Here is an 11,385-nt window from a genome sequence, read left to right as displayed (position 1 = left end):
TAACAGAAACGGTTAGTTTAATAAATTTTGTGACAAAAATACCCTTGTGCCTTATGGATATATATATAATTTTAGAAATCAAAACCATACCTGTTGATACTTTTTTGCTTCCTCCCACAAAGCTTCTTCATCTCCAGCATAGCCACTGGCGCCGCCACCTCCTACAACAGTGTGAGCGACGGCCAAAACCCAGGAGCAAATGAACAACTCTAACTCCAATTCCATCACTCTGTTATACCCTTTTCCTCCTTTGCTTTCACCTTTGCCGGCGCCGGCGCTTGACGATCCCAATCCGTCAAAGATTACATATGAGGCCTTGAACGAGACAAATACCAAAGAAAGCAGCAAACACAAGGCTGTAACCCCCAAGTATGGCCCTCGAGACAGCATCGGTCCCTCACACAAATAATAAGCACCTATAGCAACATCCAACAACAATCAAAATCCCCAACTTTTAAAAAAAAATGATACGCACACAAAGCAGTATATAAGTAGGACTTGAAGTTTCCGCTTCTTAATTTAGGTCTGGATTAGAATAATTTCTTAACCACATTTAGAAATTAAGTAATAATTTCTTCCGCCTCCGTTTCTGTCTCTCGTCTCATCTCATCCATGTGCAACGATGTTCACTCGATTACGCTTTACGTTCCATCGTCTCTGGTATTCATATTCGTGGTAGATCATTTCTTCTTCTCCACTTCCTCCTCTAACTTCGCCGGAGGTAAAACAGTCGGCTCAAGCTCACGCTTCGTTGGTGGAAAGGAAAATCGTGTGAAAGTAAAACTACTCTGATGTATTTGCAAACCTGGATGCAGCCTCTGTGTGCTTACTCTTGGATGGAATGAGATTACCTGTGCCCTATAATCGTATCTGTGACGGTTTAAATTGAAGAAACGGAGGAGCGGAATAAGTATGGTTTTGATCTCTAAATGTGGCTCATTCTCAAATCCTTCTCGTTGACGGCCAACATATTCCGACGCTGACCGATAATTGTTCAAAGAGAATCTAATGACTATTTATTATTTAATTATTTAATAATATCTATTTTAATTGATTAAAACTAAAATTTAAAAAAACAAATCCAAAGGACACAAGAGATTTTCGTCACAAAATTTATTAAACTAATAGTTTCTAATTAATTTTGTCCTTATTTAATCATTTCTTAAAACCACGGGGAGCCAGATGCAAAAGGAAACTTAAAATGGACTAAAAGTGACTTAGACCAAACCTCAAGAGTTCCAGATGAAAATTACCGATTAAACAATACCAAAATAATATTCTCTACAAAATGAATATTAAAATTCTTTCGACAAAAGAAAATGTTACCCTATCAAAATTGATAATGAAACCACAAGAGCAGAGTAGCACTTAAAAATACTTATATAGTTATTCCATAATTTTCAAAATCATTTCCTTTATTTGTTTCTAATTTGTTTCTTCTATTTTTTCATAATTAATTATATTTTATATTAATATTTTAATAGTTTTTGAAAAATAAAATAATTATTTATTAGATGGAAAAATATTTCTACTTTGTGACTCTGTGAGTTTGTAGTTCGGCTCATGAAGATCCACATATGTTTTTTCGATCACACAATATATATATTATACAAAAAAGTAAGCATTTATAGTGTAAGCAAATACAATTTTTTATGCACGGAGAATAAATAAATAAATAATTTAGTGAAAAAAAATTTTTTATGACCCCTCGAGTGAAAACCAGCTTAATCATTGCAACCAATACGATACATTTTAAGAATAAATGTAGACTTACGGTTATATGTTGAAGATTAAATGAAAATATTGCAAAAATGCAAGAAGTAGGAGAAAGAAGGTTTGGAAGGAGCTTTAAGAAAGATGGAACGAAAATATTGCCATTTTGCCAATGGAGGAGTAGTAGGATGGTTAGGAACCCGCTTCTCAGTGGAGAGGTCATGGGTTCAACTCCTGCCGGTATATGTAATATCCCTATCCCCATATATAAAAAGCGCCTTTGTACTGAAAAAAAAAAAAAAATATTGCCATTTTCCGCAACATCTCACTAATTCAAGTATCACCTCAAATTTCGATTCACTAAACACTAAAATGGCCGAATCTCGAGATGTTGTTCCTTTGACAATAATAATGCTAAATAATTCGGTCAATTATGTCTTTTTATTATTCTTCTTCTGAGTAAATATTCGGTCAATTATGTCACCTTCACCGATGTCAGGACCGAAATGCTGAAACTATTTCTGCGAGAGTGCGAGGTTTGTTTGTGGTTCAGAAAGTAAACCCTATTGAGGAGAAACGATTCCACCAAGAAAGGGGTACAGAGAGGCACAAAGGTCCAGAAATCTCACAGGTAACAACTTAAAACTCTCAATCTTGACCGAAATTCTGAATTTTCTTCTGAGATTCATCGCATTGTATGCCGTTTCTCAAAGGAAGTCTCTTCTGTTGCCATTACTTTGATCACCTAAATGACAAGCTAGGGTTCCTTTTGCGTGCTTTGAAATCTAGAAATTCTGTGCTCCGAATTTGGTAATTGGTTCTGGTTGTAAAGTTTTTGCATTTATCGATGCCTTATAGCTGAACAATTTACGAGGTTTTGAGGACTAGAAGCAAATAAATGGGAGAAACGAACAACACGAGACGAAGACTTGGTCGATGTTATATTGGGGTTTGCAGTCTTGTTTTACTTTTCTTCTTCTACAATCGAGAAGATATCCTTAGGAATCCATTCCTCAGGCAAGCCTCTTTTATTGTAACACCTCAATGGAACTCAGCGGGCGATCATATAGAGGTGATTCACAGGCGAGCAATTGAAGTTGATGGTAACCTGTCCACTAGTAACTTTGGAGTTGTTCAGAATAATTCGATTTCTGATCATTCACCGTGCTTTGGGTTATATGAGCACAAGGGCTACAAGAACCAATGTGAGTACCTCAGAGCAAATCCAGAGTGCTCGTCTGGAGGATTCTTGGACTACATAAGGTTCTTCTACTGCAGCTGTGAGAATGTTAGCATGTTGGGCTACGCAATTTTAGGTTTATGGCTTGTATGTCTGTTCTTTCTGTTGGGTAACACTGCAGCTGACTACTTTTGTTGTTCGCTGGAGAAACTTTCATATCTGTTGAAGCTTCCCCCAACAGTTGCTGGGGTTACTCTTCTTCCACTTGGAAATGGTGCTCCTGATGTGTTTGCTAGCATTGCCGCTTTCATGGGTTCAAATGCTGGTGAAGTGGGTCTTAATAGTGTGGTGGGTGGTGCCCTTTTTGTGACTTGTGTTGTTCTTGGAACTGTTTCTCTGTTAGTTGCGGATAAGAAAATTCAGATTGACCGGAGATGCTTTTTCAGAGATATCAGCTTCTTCCTATTTACTCTGTTTGCTCTTTCGATTATCTTGTTTAACGGTAAAGTGAGTGTTCTTGGTGCAATTGCCTTTGTCTCAATATACATTGTGTATGCTTTCTCAGTTGCAGCAAATGAGATCTTGAGGAAACATGCGAGGAGGTTGAGGTTGGATACTGTGACACCTTTGCTGCCAGTTCGAGGAAGTGTCTTTTCTCATGGAATTGAAGAGGATGACTCCATTTACAGCTCACTGCTTGATATAGATACTCAAACCAGCAGTCAACATCTCCAAACTACATTGCCACAGTGGATGTGGGCTTCAAATGTTGCAATTTATTCAGATCAATCACTGAAGTCTGGTGTGGCAGATAGCCCAAGGCCTTTATGGGGATGGAGTGATGAGGACCCTGAGATGGATACTTCATTGGTCTCCTGTTCTAAAGTGCTTGAGATGATGAAGATGCCCTTAATAATCCCAAGACAATTAACTATTCCAATAGTTGAAGAGGAGAGGTGGTCTAAAGGATATGCTGTAGCCAGTGCATCTTTGGCTCCCATTCTCTTGGCCTTCTTGTGGAACACCAGTGACAATGTGAGTTATCAAAGTGAATTTGCCGTCTATGCTTTTGGTCTTGTATTGGGTGCCATGCTTGGAATTCTCGCATTTACCTCCACAAGATCTGATCAGCCACCTCGCAAGTTCTTATTTCCATGGGTATTTGGGGGTTTCATGATGAGTATTGTTTGGTTCTACATTGTTGCCAACGAGCTCGTCGCTCTCTTGGTTGTGTTAGGTGTAATCTTAGGTATCAACCCATCGATTCTTGGATTAACCGTATTGGCATGGGGGAACTCAATGGGTGACTTAACGGCAAATGTTGCACTGGCAATGAATGGTGGAGATGGTGTACAAATAGCTCTCTCTGGATGCTATGCAGGGCCTATGTTCAATACGCTTGCTGGTTTGGGGATCTCAATGCTTTTAGGAGCCTGGTCAGTGAAACCTGCTTCATTTATGGTTCCAGAAGATATCAGCTTGTTTTATACAATTGGATTTCTTGTGTTAAGCCTTATTTGGGCTCTTATTGTTCTACCACGGAATGATATGCGGCCGAGCAGGATGTTAGGAGTAGGCCTTATAACCCTCTATTTAATATTTCTCTCTTTTAGAGTGAGCAATGCTGTCGGTTTATTGTCACTGGCTGGCCTAAGTTGACATTTGGTTTGTCCATAATTAGAAACAAAAGTGTGAAAGTGATGACACAATCTGGTTGAAAGAGACGCATATAGCTGATAGACTGTTGATGATGGTTCTTTACCTCAATGAACTTTCTGCAGAAAAAGTCTTATTCACCTGTAGGATGCCATCAAGTTGGTATGGTAATGTGAACATCATGGTTTCTACTTGTACAATACTGTGTACACCCCAAGAGAATAGAGATCAACTCTATACAAAAAGAGTCTCTTTGGTGGGGGGGGGGGGGGTGCATCTTTTTGTGGTCTTGTTTGTAACTGCAAATAAAGTGATGTTCTTTATGATACTTGACCTGACACTCAAAATGTTCACAACAATCAACTAAAGGTGCAAAGTTACAATCTTTGTGCTTGATACATTTTTTATAGTCTCATTTTATTGCTGCAAAGTGAGTAATGTTCTTTATGGTGCCTGACCTGACACCTAAAATGTGCAACAGCAGTCAATTATATATGTGAACTTCCAATCTGATGCTAAAATAATATAAGGTTTGCCATTAGTGGATGCACAATATAAGCTAGCAAACTTGACTGATTTTTATATCATATCATAGTAATATATAGAAGTATGTCCTTTGGTTCCTGGCAAACCTTTCATCTTCCGTTGGACAACAGTGTTCTATTTCTCTCCCATAAAGACTCTCATATAGTTAGTTGAAATCACGTATTCTAGTTGTTCTTTAGGGTGAAATTGTTCATTCATTATTTGCTAAATTTTCATTAGTCCATGTTGTCCTATTTTCTACCTACAAGGACTTATAAAATAAGTATAAGAAAGTAGGTATTTGAAAATTTTCAAAGGGTAAAGATGTCTATCAAACAACAGTAAAATGTTGACCATTTCGTTGTTTATTTTTTCTTGAAAGTTTTGTCCATTGTGGTTCTCGTCAAGCTTGTTGAAACAAGACCCTAGATCAAAGAGCGAAGGTGGTATTGAGAAGAACTGAATGTCAAGTGACAGAGGTAACTTCTTGAATTAATGGCGGAGCACTTGGGATCTATACTCGGTACAGAGAAAGATCGGTTTAGTTGCCCTTTTTATTTCAAGATTGGGGCTTGCAGACATGGTGATGGGTGTTCTAGGCTTCATCTGAAGGAAGCATCAGATCCTCACAAAGTCCAGAAGCACTTTGAGGTAACCCTTTTCTGTTTGTTTTCTTTGATTCACAGTATTTTGGTTCTGATAGACGTAACAAATTTATTCTTTTTCCGGTTTATTAGCCTGGATTTGTTGTTGTCCATGTCTATCAGTTAATTTTATTGTTGGATCGAGTAAGGGTTCTACCATGATTGTAAAGTTGCTCCCCCCCCCCCCTTAAAAAAATAATAAATAAATAAATTATATCCTTAGGGTCGGGATTTCTTATTTTCTTGGTTTCTCTGCCTTTCCTTCTAATTTATGTTTTTCGTGGGCTTGTTTTGTTGGATATGGTTACTGGAACCTCTCATGTTGACCTCTTCAACCAATTTTAAGAATTTAGGTCCAATGTGGGAACTCGTATGGACCTCTCCGATAGATCTAGTAAAGCCCTGAGCCATGTAAAGTGAGTTGACCTCTTTTTTTGCTGCATGTAACCACATAAAGTGAGTTGACCTTCTCTTTTTTGTAAAATTATAGGATTCCGTTGTTCCTTTCATTGGTTACTGAGATTTTTTTGATTATCTAAATTATTTAGTTGCATATTTGTTCCTCGTTTGACTGTTCAATATAGGTTTGTTCCAACAGATTTCTCTAGACTACCACCAGATTGGAATTGACCCAGATTTACTTGGGCTTAATGGGATCTTGGAATCTCCTGGTCTTGGGATTATTGTTTTTATTTTCACAAGTTTGTCATTATCATCCAGCAAGGTTAGCTTGTTGTTTACTGTAGTCATTTTTGGGAAGCTTCACTTTGGCAGAAGAAAAAATTATCAATTCTCACTTCTGATCTACATTTTAAGTTTTAAATGCATTGATCACTGTCCTGGCAGAAGGTTTTATTTTTTTCCCCACTTTTTACAGCACAGCTTCTTGTCTACTGCTGGCATATTGTACGGTAGTTTGTTGGATTATATTTATCAAGGATTTAAATCTTAAAAAAGGGATCCAGATCTTCCATTGGGACCATGCCAATCCTAAGTTCAGTCAGCAGCACTCAACTAATGCTAGTCAAGTTTTTCAGAAAGAAAGGGAAAAACAGATCTGACCAGGCAATTCCTTGGAGGAATTGCACGTTAACATAGCTTACATGCTCAGACAACTCCAATCCTTGGAACTGTGATATGCTAAGAGTTCAGTTTTTAGGACAATGTCTGTATCTTTGTATTAAGATGATAGTTGTATTTTAGCATCTATCAAGGGGATTGTATAGACTCCATGATCCTCTTGAGGCTCTTTATCACTATATTGAAATCCTCTAAGCTGGAACAATTAGGAACGATTTCATCTATGATCCTGTGTTCCTCTTTTTGCATCTTCATGGTTCCATTTTTTTTTCTTCTTTTCTTTCTGTTTTCTCATTTTGTCAAGTATTATATGTAGGTCAGGGATGCCGTTTATCTGTAACAGTGCCAAAGTTTGATAATCTCCCGGGGTTGAAAGTCAAGGTACCAAGAGATAGAAGTTTGGAGGTCACTTACAGAAGGCAGGTCTGATTTTATAATTCTATCATAAATGGATACCTGTGGGTTTACTTCTATAGATTGTTCTGGTGAAATTTCGTTATGGAAGTGTGGTCTGTAAGTTTATCATGAACTAAATTACTTGGGAGTCAGACACAGCTGTTATTGCTGAAGGGGTGCTATGCTTTCTTTTGCTATTGCATTAGAAACCCATGTTAATCTGAAAACAAATATACACATTATTGAAAATTTTTACTTGTTAAGGGATTTATCTCTAATTGATTTTATTGCAATGGATCCCTTCCTGACTTGAAGTTGGAATATATTGCAGGTCCGTGGATGTTTACTTTTATATTCAACCTCTCTTTACTCAAACTTTATTACATATCATGCTTGAGAATTCCATTTATGTAACTCATTGATGTTCAATTTATGAAGTATTCTTTTGTTCCCGAGATACAGATTGTTGTCTAATAATGGAATTTGAATCTTAATAAACAGAATCTTGTTAGTTTGAGATGAATGTTCATTCAAATATGTTGAGACGACTGAGTTTTGTATGTGCCCTGTTATTTAGTTGCAATGGGTTGATTTAGGTGCTCAATGAGCCTAAGTGATTTCCAGACACTATATAAGCTTGTAAAACAGGTTGCTGGAACAAAGCAACAAGTTATTCTGGCACTCAAATTACCAAAGGTAACCTTTTTATCTTTTCTGGTGTCAGCTGCCTTTTTTGTGCAGTTTGCCGTGGTCCTTTAATTGACATGTCATCTTGTTTTCTTCTGATTTGGTTTTCATTCCATTTTTTTTTACCATCACTGCTAATAAATTCAATTTAGTTCTTTTGGATGAATTACCAGGACAAACCTGTTGATGGTAATGTAGTACATTCAAAGCTTAAAATCACTATTCCAAGAAAGCCGGAGCTAGAGACAGTGTAGGGCCCAGAGGACCAGAGCACCAAAAGGCAACATGTATATTCAAAGAGCGTCCTTTGAACTGAGAAGTTGGTTCTAAAGTTATTAGAAATGCTTTTTCTGGGGGAAAGGGGGGTGGCTGATATTTGTGTATGTGCAGCTATTTACTTCCCGGTTTACTAATTATTTTGTTTTTTGGTGAGATTCAGGTTCTCATAGCTCCTTCATTGCAACTTCCACAAGGAAGCACGCCACAATTGCCAGAATTTCAGATACAGCTTTAGTATTTGTCCTACACCCTTGCTGTCCATTAATCTCTTGTGTTGATAGTGGTGCAAGGTTGAGTTTACCTATCTTTTAAATAATTGCTGGCGTTAAGTATTTCCTTATGTAGCATTGCGTCTTCAGAATTCCATTTGGAGACATCACAGAGGGCTTTGCACCTCTCGTCCTCTGCTGTGTCTTCAGTATCCTGCAACATATCTCATAAGGTAGGTCACTAAATTTACTTTTAATAAATTTGACTACCAAGGCATTGAAGGTATCATTGCTATGTTAACAATGGTTACACTTTTTCATTGATTAATTTGTCATAGTTTAAATTATATTTATGTCATTTTTACTCTTTTAAATGATATATGGCATGTGTAATTGATGTCAGATGCTGTCAATAATGTGCAGTAGCTAACAGAAAGCATTGGATTCTTACCTTACGAAAGAATCTTGCTCTCTCTCTCTCTCTCTCTCTCTCTCTTGCTTGGGGGTGTTTTTGGTTGTCTTTTTTTTGTTTGTGTGTGTGGGTGGTGGGGGGGGGGGGGGGGTCTGCATTTTATGTAATCTTGTTTGTAGTTGCAAATAAAGTGATGTTCTCTATGTTCTGCATCTTGTTTGCTATCTGTATTCCTGATACATTTTTTAATGGTCTCATTTATTGCTGCAAAGTGAGTAATGTTCTTTGTGATAACTGACCTCTTTTTTCTTTTTCTTTTTTTCGGTGACAAAAAGTAGCAAACTGTACTGAGTTTATTTATTTATTTTGGTAGAAAACTGGATTGAGTTTATATGTGTAAGACAATGGTAATGAAATTTTGATGTTTCATTTTACTTATAATTTTTGCTCCTCTACCCATTCAATCCTTGAAAAGACTCATTAATCTCCTTGTTGAACTCGTAAGTATTGAATCCATGGTTTTAGGTCCCTATATCATCCAACCTATGTAGAAAATAAGTATGAATTCTGAATTGCAGGAGCTGAGTTCTTGTTAGGGAATTCAGTTTGCTATAGTGGGAGATCTGTTTTGAAGGGTTGGATATTCCATGAAGACCAAAAACCAAAGCAACCTTATCTTCCAAGGGAAGAAAGGAATGTTATTTCTTATTGCCACTTTCTCACAATTTCGTTCAATATGATTCTGAGTTTGGATCCTCCAAATTGGGCAATAAAAAAAATGATAAAAATAAAATTTACATAAATAGAGACAAGGGTATTATGTAGAGATTGAAAACCAAAGCAATCTTTTTTTTGTTTTTTTTTGGGAATGATTCAAATCAATCTTCTTAGGATAGCATATATCATTGTAGAAGCAAATAATGTTATTGATCATTTAGCTTCTCTATTGCTTTCTCTCAAAATTACTCTTTGTTTCAGGATTTTCCTCCGCAATGTATTTGCTTACCTTTGTTATTTGATGCTGAAGGTTGTATTTTTCCTCGGGTTTTAGATTCAAATAAATTCTCCCATTTCAACAAAAATAAAAAAAAATTAAAGCAATCTTGTCTTTAGGGGAAAGAAACGAATCTAACCTTTATCAAAATATTTTGCTTTAAATTGAGTTTGGCAAAAGCTTTTCATGATGTTATAATGCAACTGCCCCTAACATCAACAGCCAAGAGTCAAATGGTTCCGATTCACGGAAGAGAACCATTATGATACGATGGATGCTGTGACATGCTGTTCATATAAAAAAAACAAAAAGTGTAAAGAGAGAATTTGAAAGAGATTGATTTAGTTAGCAAACATGACACCTCATAACTAAAATTTCAAGAATTTAAATCTTTAGAAACCATACAAGTTACATTAAAGAAAATATTCAACCAAGAAAGAAATAAAAAAATAAAAATAAAAGAAGAGTGCAAGCCAATGCCATCTTTTTTTGAGACTCTCCATTGGAAGAGAATAATGCTCTTTGATGCTTTTGAATCACACAATATAGCAAGTGGGGTTCATACAATGCTTGTTGAGATTTTTATTTCTGATTTTTTTTAGTATTACTACTCGTGTAGTTCAAAATCGTAAAAATGCACATTGTTATCTCCTGATGGGGGAGAGGATCCTCTAATTTCTACTTTTGAATTTTTTTTTTAATATATATAGGTAGTCCTACTACTTGTGTGTCGAAGAGGTAGGAATAGATTTACATCCTCTACAATTTTCACCCCCTCTAATTCTTTTCTAGATTGTCACACGTGATAGTTAATTATCCAAGGGTTAGAATTAGAACTCAATTAGAAACTGAATATAAATTAATCCCTAAACTTAAGCCTTAAAAAAAGAAGAGAGATTAAATTTGGAGAAATTTTAAAAATTTATTAGATTCAATTATTAGTTGGGTTTTTATTGTGACTCTTAAATACTTAACTGTCACATGTTATAATTTTAGATAGGAATTACAAGAAATTGCAGGGGTGAAAATTATAGAGGATGTGAACCTTGTTAGGAACTCATTGTTTTCCTTAAAAGATAGGTGATCGACTTTTTAGAAGAAATTTTTTTTTTGCTAAAATTTGGGATTTTTTTTAAAATTTTTTTTAAATTCTTCTTCTCCTCCCTTTTATTTTATTTTTATTTTTTCAGAGGGAATTCAAGGCACAAGTCAAGAGGAATTCGGAGAGGTAAAATAAGGGTACCCTTGGTAATAATGGTGATGCTTCACTAAGCTATCTGAGGGTGTCAATTGTGTACCGAAACCGTTTAACCATACCGAATCGCGGCATTTAAAACCGCACCGTACCGTTCAAAATTCGGTATGGTACGTACCGAAACCGAATTTCTTCGGTACGGTTCCGGTTTTAGGTACTCATACTGTCGGTACGTACCGAATTGGTACCGTACCAAATTAAGATATATAAATTGTAATTTTACAATTAAAACACTTTACCTTTTCCCTATCCCTAATTCCCTATTTCAATTTTTTGTTTCATCATTCACTCATCTTCCTAGATTTACTTGTTTTGTCTCTATTAATTAGATTTATTTGCTTTATTTATGTTAATT

General features: G+C 36.1%; 1 protein-coding gene across 3 annotated transcripts; it reads left to right on the top strand.

Annotated features, from left to right (window-relative positions):
• The first annotated feature begins 2,164 nt into the window (after positions 1-2,164).
• On the top strand, positions 2,165-8,730 carry LOC149011957 (cation/calcium exchanger 4-like). Of its 3 annotated transcripts, none has more exons than XR_016174596.1 (2): positions 2,165-5,725; positions 7,115-8,730. XR_016174596.1 is itself a non-coding variant. In XM_089163164.1 (2 exons), the coding sequence occupies exon 2, from the start codon at positions 2,612-2,614 to the stop codon at positions 4,550-4,552; it is 1,941 nt and encodes a 646-aa protein (XP_089019290.1). In that variant the 5' UTR covers positions 2,165-2,344; positions 2,572-2,611; the 3' UTR covers positions 4,553-8,730. The 3 variants fall into 3 exon arrangements, 1 of the variants encoding a protein (XP_089019290.1); XR_016174597.1 differs by having other exon boundaries at positions 2,165-8,168; positions 8,321-8,730; XM_089163164.1 differs by having other exon boundaries at positions 2,165-2,344; positions 2,572-8,730.
• Positions 8,731-11,385: the final 2,655 nt, after the last annotated feature.

The sequence above is a fragment of the Hakea prostrata genome, chromosome 7 (genome assembly GCF_041222555.1).
Source record: "Hakea prostrata isolate BN-2017 chromosome 7, UWA_Hpros_2, whole genome shotgun sequence".
Taxonomy (NCBI): Eukaryota; Viridiplantae; Streptophyta; class Magnoliopsida; order Proteales; family Proteaceae; genus Hakea; species Hakea prostrata.
This window is presented reverse-complemented; position numbering and strand designations above follow the sequence as displayed.

Bases quoted from the DNA above. Each gene is read 5' to 3' on its own strand.
- LOC149011957 (XM_089163164.1), top strand. From the start codon at position 2,612: ATGGGAGAAACGAACAACACGAGACGAAGACTTGGTCGATGTTATATT.